We start from the raw sequence: 14,044 nt of genomic DNA on the forward strand, positions 1-14,044 counted from the left end.
AATGTCTGCCTAGTTGATCCTCTAGGCTGCGAACACTCTGCAGACTTATAAGAGGTCCACACCCTTTCCTTGTGAGGAGATGTTTTTTTAGGAAATTCCACCAAAGAAAGCTCACAAAAATTGCCTGCCTTTCAGGTTCCCTCCCATGGCTTTATCAATGGGAAGGAGTAATTGACCCCAAAGTTTTTGCTTATTCTGTACCTTCCATTCACCACTTTAAAAATGTATGTTGTATTCCTGTGATTTCTTCCTCCCTTGCCCTCCGCCCAAAAATGAGTGTGCATGCTATTTTTAAGGGAACTGAAAATTAGATCTAGATTCTGCCTGGAGAGAAGGAACACTGGGAAATTCAGTCTGTAGCATAGCAAATGTGTATTGTTACTACTGTTATAGAATCATAGAAATGTAGGGCTGGAGGGGAACTTGGGAGGTCAGCTCTTCCAGCTCCCTGCACCGAGGCAGAAACAAGTAAACCTAGACCATCCCTGACTAGTGTTTGTCTAACCTGTTGTTAAAAACCTCCATGATAGGGATTCCACAGTCTCTCTTGGAAACCTATTCCTGAGCTTAACTACTCTTCTAGTTAGAAAGATTTCCTAATATCTAATCTAAATCCCTCTTGTTGCAGATTAAGCCCATTATTTCTTGTCCTCCCTTCAGTGGACATGGAGAACAACCTATCACTGTCCTTGTCATAACAGCAGTTAACATATTTGAAGACTGCTATCTGGTCCCCCTTCAGTCTTCTTTTTACAAGACTAAAACATGTCCAGTTTTTTTAACCTTTCCTCATAGGTCATGTTTCCTACATCTTTTATCATTTTTGTAGTTCTCCTCTGGCCTCTTCTTAAAATGTGGCATCCAGAACTGGACACAGTACTACAACTGAGGCCTCACGGTTCCAAGTAGAGCAGGACATTTACCTCACATGTCTTACATAGGACATTCCTGTTAATACACCCCAGAATCATAGCCTTTTTCACAACTGCATCACATTGTTGGCTCATATTCAATTTGTGATCCCTTATAACCCACAGATTCTTTTCAGCAGTACTATCAGCTAGCCAGTTATTCCCCATTTTGTAGTTGTGCATTTGATTTTTCCTTCCTAAGTTTAGTACTTTGCATTTGTCTTTATTGAATTTCATCTTGTTGATTTCAGAACAGTTTTCCAATTTGTCAAGATCCTTTTGAATTGTAATCCTCTCCTCCAAAGTTCTTGCAACCCCTCTTAGCTTGGTGTCATTTGCAAATTTTATGAGCATACTATGAATTCCATTGTCCAAGTCATTAATTAAATTATTGAATAGTATTAGATCCAAGACAGACCCCTCTAGGACCCACTAAATATGTCTTCTCAGTTTGACAGAGAACTTTTAATAACTACTCTTTAAATACATTTTTAACCAGTTGTGCTCCTCCCCCTTTATAATAATTCCATGTAGATCATGTTTCCCTTCTTTATTTATGAGAATGTCATGTGGGACTGTGTCAAAAACCTTACTAAAATCAAGATATAGCACATCTACGTCTTTCCCCCTGTCCACTAGGCCAGTAACCCTGTCAAGGTTGGAAATTAGGTTGGTTTGACAAATCCATGTTGGCTAGTACTCATTACCCTATTATGTAAGCACCTGAGGTGCTTACAAATTGATTGTTTAATAATTTGTTCCAGTATCTTTCCAGGTATTGAAGTTAGGCTGACTGGTCTATAATTCCCCAGGGGCTCTTTGTTCCCCTCTTTAAATATAGGTACTAAGTTTGCCTTTTTCCAGTCCTCTGGGACTTCACGCATCCTCTCTGAGTTCTCAAAGATGATTGCTAATTGTTCCGAGATTGCTTCAGCTAGTACTAGGGTGAAATTCATTAGGCCCTGCCCACTTAACTACATTTAACTTATCTAAATATTCTTTAACCTGTTCTTTTCCAATTCTGCCTTGTGTTCCTTTCCCCTTATTATGAATCATAATATTTATTATTTGTTTAACAACATTACCCAGAGTTCTCAGTCAGGGCTTCATTGTTCTAAGGACCTTACAAACATGCAGTAAGAGATTTTTCCTATGCTGAATAGCTCAGAGTCTTTGAAGGGGAGGGAGGAAGGTAGGGTGACCAGACAGCAAATGTGAAAAATCAGGACAGGATATGGGAGGTAATAGGAGCCTATATAAGAAAAAGACCCAAAAATCGGGACTGTCCCTATAAAATCGAGGCATCTGGTCACCCTAGAGGAAGGATAGCTGTAGCAGTGATAGGAACATTTTCTTACATAGACTAACTACAGGCACAGTTAGATCACTTAGAATCATCTGCTGATTTTAACTGTAATATGCAAACAAACAAAATAAATATCAGTAATCCCTGGTGGTCATCTACCTAGCCACTTTTATGTGGCGTTTTCCTGTAACCTGCACAGCAGCAGAGCATTTTCAGGAGCCATTTGAAGGAGGAAAGAGTTGCTTCACAGTCTGATTTGAGACTCCAGTGCAGCTCTGTGCAGGCTCAAGAGTTTGCCTCTGCACTTATCCTGCAGGCCTGAAGCATTAAGGACCAAAATAGGACCTGTGTGTACTCTGCACCCTGAAAAATCAAACCATTGACCTATGAGCCTAAATATGGTTAACTGTACGTGCCTAAGACCCCATTTTTTGAAAAAATGTGACTGAAGGCATTTGGGGGAGTTAGGTAAACGCACATTAGCTAAGTCAGATTTGAAGAGCTGTGAAGACAGGGCAAGTTGGCTTTTAACTCTGGTTGGCTGCTCAAGCCCAACTTCAGGATCCCCTGTAGGCTTAAACTTGAGTTGCTAACCTGAGTTAAAAGCAGAGTTGTCCTGTCTTCACCACTATTTTAACCCAAGTTAGCTGACATGGGTTAGCTAATTTGAGTTAAGAACACACCTTTTATTTGCAATGTAGACATACCCCCTAAGTCTTTATTCATGACCAATAAGCAGATGACCAGCATGCTACCTACACCTAAAAAGGAAGGTGTAATACTTTCCTAGAGAGCATAAGATAGTATTTTACCAAAGTAAATCAACAATAGCAGTCACTTAAGTCAGACAAAGAAAAAGTTTTGCTGATTCCTCTCTGCCAATTCTCAGCTGGAGAAATAATGCCAGATGTTCCTCATGCAATGTCATAAACCTGCAACTCAAATTTCAAGGCAAACTAGAAAGGGCATAGATGTCCTTTCTCCTGTGAGAAAGATGTTAAAAAATAAACTAAGAATACTGATTTTGTGAGTGAATTTGTTTATTTGAAATACACAATTACCTGCTTACAGTGAATTTAGTAAAATTCTATTTCAAGTGAATCAGAATGAACTTCCCCAGTTGTTACAATGCACTGCAATCTGCATTGCTATTCCAGTTAGTCAAGTTTTTCTGTAGAAAAAAAGTGACTTTCCTACAGGAAATTTCCACTGAAATGATATTCCTCTAATGATCTTTGTGGGGATGTGGTAGTTACAATTTACAAACATTGTTTCCTCTTCTCTATTTATTTTGCTAGACTGGATACCTTTACACTACTTGTCATGGCATGTATTGTAATATGGAGCTAGGAGTGTATGTAGCAATGATACATTAGAGACTTCAAATAGAAGTGAGTTCTATCTAAATCACCTGAGAAATTATTTCTGAGTTATCAGGACTGTTTGAAACTGTCAGCACTTCACCCCTCCAGGTTGTAAGAATGCTTGAGCAGCATTAGCATCCCCATCTTTATATGTCTTGCTTCCTGCTGAGGTAATATTTATAGCATTTCTGACCTTTGGGTGAACTCCCAGATGTTAGTAGCAGCTAAATAAGGAGTTTTTCTCTCTTCTCGTCTTGGGATGACTTAGTTGCTGCACGTTCACAACAAGATACAAAGGAGACAGTTAAAATAACAAAAATCTAGAATACTTCATTTTTTAAGTCTCCAGAAAATGGGCAACATTCTTGAGCATGGTCAAGTTGAAGCTACTATCTAAAGGAGCACAGTCCCACTGTAAGAGGCATTTGTGTAATTAATCTGATTAAGCATTTCAGGTTCAGATCTCTTATTCCTGAAACAGCATCAGAGAGAAATTTTCATAATAATTTGGATTTCTGCAGTCCCTTCCAAATTCAAGGATTTCACAGTGATACGTAACTATGAATGAATTAAGCATCACAACTCTCCTTTAAAGTAGATAAGTGTTGTTATCCCCATTTTACAGATGGGGAAACTGAGACTTGGAATTTAAGTTACTTTCCAGAGGTCTCAGAATGGGTCAGTGGCAGAGCAAGGAAAAGAACCCTGGTCTCTTACCTTCCAGGCTTCTCTTTTAACCAACATAAATTCTTCAGGGCAAGGACTGTGTCTCACTGTGCTTGTACAGTGCTTAACACAGTGGGGCCCTGATCTTGGTAGGAGCCTCTAGGTGCTCTGTAATACATATAATTAATAATGATAATACTTGCTCCAGACAGTAATATATTACACTGCTCTACAGCCAAAATGCTTCTGAAATAAATGTAGTCAAACTTTACTAATTCTGGGTCACTGAGATCGAAAATGATGCTTAAAATTGTTGATTGGCCCTAGTTTTCAAGATATGCTATTGGGTCAGTATATACGACCCTTGACTTGGGAATGACGAAGGATAAGTGAGTTATAAAGGGAAGGGATCTCAATTTAAACCAGAAATGACTAAAATATATCTTTGACTGGATCTATGAATAAATCTATGACTGGGCTTGGACAGTACTTGCTTGTTAGGCAAAACAATGAATGATGCAATCTGAAGCTGGTATTGCGTCATCCATGATATGAATTGCATCATGTTATTCCTAGAAGTCATGGATGATGCAATCATAACCAAGCTTACATCACTCTGCTGAACAAATTGCCCTATATCAGCTCTAGAAATCATACAGTGTCGTGCTCTCTTATTTGTCAGTGTTTGGTTAAGAAAGCCTATCACCTTTATTTTGGCTGCAAAATTGGAGATCAGGACAAGAGGTGGGCCCCACACATATGCTGCAACACTTGTGCAACAAATCTTCACCAGTGGTTGAACAGGAAAAGGAAATCTATGCCTTTTGCAGTGCCAATGATTTGGAGAGAGCCAACAGATCATACCAGCAATTGTTACTTCTGCATGGTGCCTCCAGTTGGGAAAGGTGTGTCAAAGAAGAAAAAGTGGACTGTGCATTATCCAAACATTCCATCAGCTATACGCCCAGTACCCCACGGAGAAGGACTGCCAGTTCCTGATGCACCAGAATCATTCTCACTTGAGTCAGACGAGGAAGAGGAAGAGGATGAAACTTCTGGTCCTGAACCATCAATGTCACAGGACCCACATTTTCTCCCATCCTCCTCCTCTGAACCACACCTCATAACACAAGGTGAACTGAATGACCTTGTCAGGGATTTGGAACTACCCAAGAGTAAGGCAGAGCTGTTGGGCTCCAGACTACAGCAGTGGAATCTCCTGACAGGTGATGTTAGGGTTTCCGTGTTCTGTGACCGTCAAAAGGATCTTGTCCCATTCTTCTTCATGGAAGGTGATCTTGTAGCCTGCAACAACATTGATGGTGTGATGGCAGCCCTCAACATCATTCACGACCCAGATGAGTGGAGACTGTTCATTGATTCATCGAAGACGAGTCTTAAAGCTGTTTTACTGCATAATGGCAATGTTTTGCCATCAATTCCAGTTGGCCATGCAGTCCATATGAAGGAAACCTATGACAACATGAAACAACTTTTGAGGTGCATAAACTATGACCAACATCGGTGGCAGCTTTGTGGCGATTTGAAGGTTGTTGCTCTCTTGCTTGGTCTGCAGACTGGATACACAAAGTACTGCTGTTTTCTCTGCAAATGGGATAGTCGTGCAAGAGATTCCCACTACATCAAGAAAGACTGGCCACTCCGACAGTCATTGGAGCCTGGGAGGAAAAGTGTTCAGCATCCACCACTTGTTGAATCAAGGAAGATTTTCTTACCACCCTTACACATCAAGCTGGGTCTGATGCAGAACTTTGTCAAGGCCATTGACAAAACACAAGCAACTTTCAAGTACCTCCGTGGAAAATTTCCAAGGTTAAGTGAAGCTAAGATAAAGGAAGGTGTCTTTGTTGGTCCTCAATTCGTGAACTTCTTCGAGATGATGCATTTGACCATGCACTGCGTGGCAAGGAAAAGACGGCATGGAAAGCCTTCCAGTTAGTGGCAATACATTTTCTCGGAAACAACAAGGCAGACAACTACAGGTTGTTGGTGGAAAACCTCCTCAAGGCATACAAAAGCCTTGGTTGCAACATGTCACTAAAGATACATTTTTTGCACTCTCATCTAGATTTTTTTCCACCGAACTGCGGAGCAGTGAGCGACGAGCACGGCGAGCGATTTCACCAGGACATTGCAACAATGGAGAAACACTATCAGGGCAAATGGAGCCCATCAATGCTTGCAGACTATTGCTGAACAGTGACAAGAGATGCTCCATTTAATGAATACAAGAGACAAGCCAAGAAGCGCCGAGTAGACATTGAATAGGACTAAACTATGTACATAATAGTTTTTTGCCTTTTGTTTCATAATAAATTTTATTTCTATAACCCTTTTGCTGATTTTTAAAGTGTTACATAAACAGGACAGGTGAAATATTATGTAAAGCAACCATAAACACACGAAAAGACCTAGGTTTACAATTTATGATTAAAACTCTACTATCTACACAATATACATAGACATAAAACGTAAAAACTTAAATATCTTAGAAACAGTAGCCAATCAGCTGTTTTAATTGTTATATTTGAATTCAGTACATCAAAATACATAATAAATAGCACATTTTATCTCTGAAGCAGACGACCTCTCAAAAATTGTAGACCAGTGTTATCGATTATTGCTATGATACCAACACTGCTGTATTTGATAAGCATATTCACATCGCTGTTTTTTTTTCATCCAGTGTTTTAGTGATTCAGCTGACAGAAAGACACTAGACTGATCCACCTCTTATTGTTTCATACATACTTCAGTCCTTCTGGAGTTTCTAAGAATTCTCCACAATGGTAATGATAACTAAAAACATTGGCATCATTGCTGTTAACCATTCTGCTGTCCACCTCATTTTCCAGATCATTATACACTGAGCCACACCAATCTTAATACCAGTCACTTAGCCACCTTTCTGTCAAGCTTTCCATTTTGAAAAATGGCTACCTATTTCCTCTTTGCTTCTGATCACTGAGATACAATTATGTAGTTCACTTTATTTTTACATGGGAAGGTGTGGGAGAGCCTACTTCATCTACTGCTGTAGGTACTTGATTGAACTTGCCAGAACATTAACATGCAGCATGGATTATTTTGAAAGCTTTCTGGATAAAGAGAAGAATATTTGCAGAAATGTCCCCATGACTTAAAGCAATTCATAGAAAGCACATATGTCTTAGAGTAGTGGTGGGCAACCTGTGGGCCGCACACGGCCCGTCAGGGTAATCCGCTGGCGAGCTGAGAGACAGTTTGTTTACATCGACCATCCACAGGCATAGCCACCCGCAGCTCCCAGTGGCTGGGAATGGTGAACCGCGGCGACTGGGAGCTGCGGGCGGCCTTGCCTGCGGACTGTCTCATGGCCTACCAGCAGATTACCCCGATGGGCCCTGTGCGGCCCCTGGGCCGCATTTTGCCCACCACTGTCTTAGAGAGGACATAATCAATTGCAGTTTGGATCTTTAGAGTATATAAAAGAAGGGGAACCATATTATCTTGTTAAAAATGAGATTGTTCATTATTTTGCCATTTCAAAAAATGTCCATTTAACAAAATATTAATCTGTTTGATGGGTCTCTATTTGCAGACTGTCTTATGAGTAGTTTTCATAGATATGCATTTTGTTCTTGTCAATCTAAGAAACTCTTTTTGGGAAAAATCTAAAACCCTTGCTATCTTTGGACAATTATGTGTCTGAAATATGTGGCTACCCATTCACCATCCCTGCAAATATGTCTAAAAATATGCAGAAAAAAAACCAAATTTCCATGAGCATGACAACAAGCAGGGCCAGCTCCAGCATTTCTGCCACTTCAAGCAAAAAAAAAAAAAAAAAAGCCGCGATCGGCGGTGGCAGTTCGGCGGCAGGTCCTTCGCTCCTAGAGGGTGTGAGGGACCTGCCGCCCCCGAATTGCCGCACATGCCGCCCCTCTCCCTTGGCTGCCCCAAGCACCTGCTTGTTAAGCTGGTGCCTGGAGCCAGCCCTGAAAACAAGATAGTGTGTCTAATTTAAAACCTGTTTAAAATCTTCCAGGAAACTAGGAGGGCAGGTCAGGGTGAAAGGAGGATATATGAATAGTTTTAAAACAGCAAAAGCAAATGAGGAAATTCAGACAAATTGTTTCAACAACATTAAGGTTGAGTCACAAACCAACAATCAAAAGCCAGAAAATGCAAAGTGAAGGATAACATTCCACCTTTAATAAATATTGTTATATTTCTTTGGTTTGTAGGGAGTATGAGGGGGAAACGGTTTCCGCATGAGTTTGAAGCAGAATGATGTTCTTAATTTTGGATTTCCTTGCTCATCCCAGTTTCTAGAACATCCCTACTATAAAATTGTTTTGTCTGGGAATAATCCTGTTTTTAGTCAGATTTCTGGACCCACAACATTTGAAAAAGATTTGCAGCCTCTCCTCATGTTTCTCTTTTCCCCATTACTACCTCTTTTTGTCCTCCCATCAGTGTATATATTATCCTGTTGTATGCACCTTTACTGTTTTTTTTTAAACAGCTTTCTTTCCCCTTGATCTACTCTGTCTCCAAAGTTTCACTTCACTCTGTCTCTGCGGGAATTGCTGCACCCTGTAACTCCATAATGTTTGCTCTCTCTGTTCTAGACCTCTCTCTCTCTCTCCCGCTCTAAGGTATTTTGTAATTCTCGAACAATACTGTAGCAACAGACTGTATAGAATTACTGATGTTCTAGATAAACCAAATCAAAACACTATATTGACCTCTTTTCTTCTCTCTCTCTCTGTATTGTATAAAAATATTGTATTGGGGCTGAGAAACAAAATAACCCCTTTGCGTAATCACTTCAGTAACCAATGCACATGCACTGTATTAGACAAGTTCACTTTCTGATGAGATTCCCATTTACAGTTTTGCAAAGGTCAGCAAGTTGGCTCCAACAAGAAGCAAAAAGATACAGTTGATAATGACACACTACCTAACAGAAATTTACACAAGTTTAGCTGTACAGACACCAAGGCAGGTGTCCAGAGTGGCTGGAGGTTGGGCTTACAGTCAGATCAGCTAGGGGATGGTGACTTTCATACTCTACTAAGACTCCTGGTTTGCATCTTACTGTGACTGCAGGTTGCGTAGATGGCTGCCTGGATAGGAAGCACATCTCACCTATAGCATTAGCATCAGTTTGTTTCTACACACTCTCTCCCTTGAGTAGGATGATACTGGAACATCAGGCATTAGTGCAAATTTTAGATATGAGATTGATGATGCTCACCTGTATGCTCAATAGTTTATTACTTTATTTGAGCTCAGGAAGGAATTTTTTTTCGTACACAGCGTATTGACCTTGGTGTATAGAGTCAGCGTTTAGGGTTGGCAGTTAGTTCTGTTTCCATAGGTAAGTATTGCTGTTATCTTTCCCTGGAATGCTGTAGCAACTGCCATAGGGTAGCTGATGACCTCTCAATATTGTTTGTGTAGTTTTCTACCTCCATCACTGCAACTTTTGGTTGAAGCCTCTTGTGGTATGTTTGGATGGGCCTAATCTCTATCCCAAAATATGGGTACAATTTTGGGAGCTGGCAGAGCTAAGGCATGACAGAGGAAGGAGGAGTATAATTGTCATGGGAACACACCTCTGTCAGATATGGTTTGATCTCCCTGAGAGAGAGTTTGGCTACATATTTGCAACCCCTCCTTTCATGGGAAAAGAGGTTGGGAACTGTTCTGTAGGCTTCCGGGCATTCGTGGATAATTGAGCATAACATCAGGCATTATAGATTATGGATAACATTAAGTCTGAGTGAAAATCAATACAGTTGCAGCCTGAGGCCTTTAAATCTCAAATATCTCTTTTATTGGAACCACCATGCACAGCAGTGACAGTGAGCCATGCTCCCCAAACTTTCATCAGGTCCTATACTATAACCTGACCTAACCTGAAACTTCTGATTAGTAGCTTAACTTGAACGTCCTGCCACCTTCCTTCTTCTTAGGCCTTGTCTACACTACAGGGGAAATTCGATCTAAGCTACACAATTTGAGTTACATAAATAGTGTAACTCAAATCAACGTAGCTTAGATCTACTTACTGTGGGGTCCACACTATGCGATGTCGATGGAAAACGCTCTCCCGTCGACTCCCCCTACTCTTCAATCCAGTGGAGTACAGGAGTTGATGGGAGAGTGATTTGCAGTCGATTTAGCGAGTCTTCACAAGACCCGCTAAATTGACCACCGATGCATCGATTGCGGCTCGTTGATCCCACAGTAAGTGTAGACAGGTCTTTAGTGTCAAATTAGAATTATCATGGGTAAATAGGTGCATCTTGTCATGAGTCTCTCAAACAGCACCAGAAGAGTAGTGAGTTTTCTTATTGCCCTCACTAAGAGTGGGAAATCTTGTTTTATGATTTCAGAAAATGATGAGGAACAGGAGGCTCTGCCATCCTTGGACAAGCCTGGCTGGTATTCCCAAGGTAATGCTACCCATCTTTATGAACTGCTGAAGAAGATGACGGGCAAGCCAGAACCCAAGGTATTCAGCAAGAGAGGGGCAAGTTATCTTAATAGATACCACCATTGATCTATTTATCACCAAATGAGCATGAATTAGAACCTTATTACTGAATGTAGTGCTGAGTAATCCCATTGAATTTCCATGGAGATTATTTGCAGTACTTTGTGCTTCGCCTAGTAGTAAACATTTGAAGAAAATGCCCAATAGATATTAAAGATGGGTCCTATTAGTTAATTTACACCATAACTCTCCTACTGCTGTTGTTGTCTGCATGATTATTTGTTTAACAGTGCCAATGGGCTTGTGTACAATACACAAGAATACAGTTCCTTCCTGGAGAGCAGGCAGTCTAAAAGATAGATATGCGCTGGGGAATCCGGTATTGGGGATAAAATAGTGGTTCTTGTATTTATTAATACAGAACAGGAAGGGAGAAGTTGACTAGTTACATTCAATTTCTAGGAATTATAGATATTTACTGCCTTTCTCAAAAAGGAAAAATAAATGTTGTACAGAATATATATCTGATTATGCATGTGTGTATATATATCTACTCTGTGTGCATGTGTGTGTAATAAAACCTGTGTAATCTTTTCCTGTAGAGAAAACAGTTGAACAAGGTTGCGTAAATAAAAACTTGGACCATTCAATGGGTGAAATCCTGACCCCTTTGAAGTCCATGGGAGTTTTGCCATTGACTTCAATAGGGCCAGTTTCACCCAATATGTAGGCTATACACGTAAGTACAACATGACAGAAGGTTCTGTTCAGAAATAAAGAGAAATGATCAGAGTTTTCCTTTGTTTCAAATATTTCCCAAATTTGTTACATTTTTTTTAAAATTCTGTTTTATCTGCTTGTCAGTTTTACTTTACTGCTGTCTAATATGCTAGTTTTGTCAACCAAAATGCCCTAGCAGTGTTGTCCTATGTGCCACGCATATTGCAGTGTTCTATTGTAATGTCTGTGGAAGGACAGGGCATGGAAGGTATTCAGAGGCAAACCAAAATGGAGTGAAAGACCTGCAGTGAGGAGGCTTTTTTATAGAAAGAAACCATGATAAAACATTCATTTGTTGTGTCCAGATAAACCTAGAGGAATTTTTATTTGGTTGGTTTTGAAGCTCCCTTTCTGCCTCTGAAACACAGTTGCTTGTGTTTTCCTCACACACATAGCACTTTTAATTTGCTGCTTCACTTTTAGGTTGTTTATTTTGGTGACAGCATGCATTCAGATATTTTCCCAGCCCGTCACTATAGCAACTGGGAGACGGTCTTCATCTTAGAGGAGCTTAGAGGGGACGAAGTTATGATACCTGTGGAGACTGAGTCTGAGCCCTTGGAGAAGAAAGGAAAATATGAGGTAAGGGTTCCTTGCAGCTGTTTCGTTGAACTAAAGAAAAAAAAAAGAAAAAAGAAAAGGTTAGAAATAATTGTAGGGCCACCTGCACTAAGTAGAATAAGAAGAAGCCTACTAGTAGTGATGCAAGTCTTTTGGCGGTGTCTACATTTTTCATGCCCATTCATGGCTGTATCAAAATAATGCCATCATATGACAACTTGACATCATAAGGCCCCTATTTACAGCAAGGCAGCACTAGTGCCCTATGGGCTGCCATTTCCTGACACTAAGCTAGCTAAACCGTGGTTCAAGAAATGTGGGCTTTAGATTTTCATTCACATGAACCTTCACTGCTCCCATGAGCCAAATCTCTAAACCTGCTTACCTTCAGCTCCTGCAGTGGAAGCCAGTCATCTGAAATGAATTCAGGTGTATTCCACTGTGTATGCTCACCGTCTGCCGATGTTTCCTATTCACAAAGGGAAGCTTCTCTGAGGTTGGTCAACTACAGCCCCTTTGACAATCATCTTAAATAAATAATAAAAAAACACTTTAAGTTAAAGGTAGCTGGGAAGAAGGTCCATTGATCCATGCCAGCACCACTATCAGCCCGAAACTCATCCAAAGAGATGTGGGGAGGATTGGGCTGTGGCCCCTTTCTTCTTTCCACTGATCAGCAGAACTGCCAGGGAAGAAAGAAAAGAGCATGCTGAACCTATGTAAAGGATGGCAGAGCTGCACCTGCAGCATACATCCCCATGGGACTGTAGGAGGTCTGCTGCAGCAAGGCTCCTCTGCATACCTACCCTTCCTGAACATAGGCACAACCTAGCCCTACACTTTAAGTGGGAGTGTGCCTCCCAGTCTGGGTAGACAGACATACGCTAGCTCTGCTTGAGCTAGCACACTAAAAACAGCAGAGTGGATGTTGCAGCAGCACAGATGGCAGCACAGATTAGCCACTTGAATACAAGCCCTCCCAACCCCCTAATCTTTATTTATTTATTGTGCCACTGCCTGTGCTACTGCCTGTACCACAACGTCCACATGCTATTTTTAGTGCTCTAGCTCCAACAGAGCTAGCTTGTATCTATGCCAGAATGGGAGGCACCCTCCCAGCTGCAGTGTAGACATACTGTTCTAATATTCTCTTATGTCTTCCTTAGAATTGGTGAGGTTAGGACTGTTTAGCCTCTCATGTTATAATCTCTAGCAAATGGGAAGACAGTGCTCCTCCATCTTGAGCTCAGATATTTGGAATTAGAGCTGTCAGAAAATGGGGAAATAATTTCACAGAAAATGGTGAAATTTTAAAATTGTTTCCATTTCAGAGTTCAAAAATGAAACATGTTCTCATTTGTGGGGGGATATTTTCATCTAAATCGTTTTTTATATGATTTGTTTACTTGCCTGAAACTGAGTTTTTACTAAACAAAACATTTCAATGACAATTCCAATTTTTTAATAAATTTCGCAGAAAATTTTGCAAACAAAAAAAAAAAAAAAAAATTGATAATACTGTATTTTTGAAGAGGCCATTTTTAATGAAAAATCTGTGCAAAAAATTTCAACCTGTTCAGTTTTGAATGTTTCTTCCTTTGATGTGCTCCTAAATACATCAGTGATACCCTTCTGACTGAGGATAAATAATGCTTTGTTACTTTTTGAAACTGTTTATTTTGTAGGGAGAAGTATTTCTTGCTATTAAAAATATAATTTGAGATGGGGACTAATACCAGTTCAGATATCTTTTTGTTTTTAATCATGTTGCATATTCAAACACCCATCCACCCCCATTTTTGTTACATTTTGGAGGGAGAACGGGGGGAAAGGGTGTAATGTGAAAAGTAGATACTGAAATATGAGTTTGAGTGAAATGGAGTAAAAATAAGGATTGTTTCTCCACATGCCCTCCTTTTATTATAAATATCAAATATATTCCTCTGAA

At 40.2% G+C, this 14,044-nt stretch overlaps 1 protein-coding gene across 4 annotated transcripts in view; it reads left to right on the forward strand.

The window, feature by feature from the left end:
- Positions 1-14,044, forward strand: part of NT5DC1 (5'-nucleotidase domain containing 1) — a 243,109-nt gene that overhangs the window by 180,754 nt on the left and 48,311 nt on the right. For all 4 annotated transcript variants that reach the window (XR_010599584.1, XR_010599583.1, XM_065588356.1 and 1 more), the window contains exons 9-10: positions 10,655-10,773; positions 11,959-12,117. Coding sequence is in view for 2 of the 4 variants with exons in the window: in XM_065588356.1 (XP_065444428.1) it covers positions 10,655-10,773; positions 11,959-12,117 (278 nt within the window). In the remaining 2 variants the exon portion in view is untranslated. The remainder of the gene's footprint in view (positions 1-10,654; positions 10,774-11,958; positions 12,118-14,044) is intronic.

Source organism: Chrysemys picta, chromosome 3 (genome assembly GCF_011386835.1).
Source record: "Chrysemys picta bellii isolate R12L10 chromosome 3, ASM1138683v2, whole genome shotgun sequence".
NCBI classification, from domain to species: Eukaryota; Metazoa; Chordata; order Testudines; family Emydidae; genus Chrysemys; species Chrysemys picta.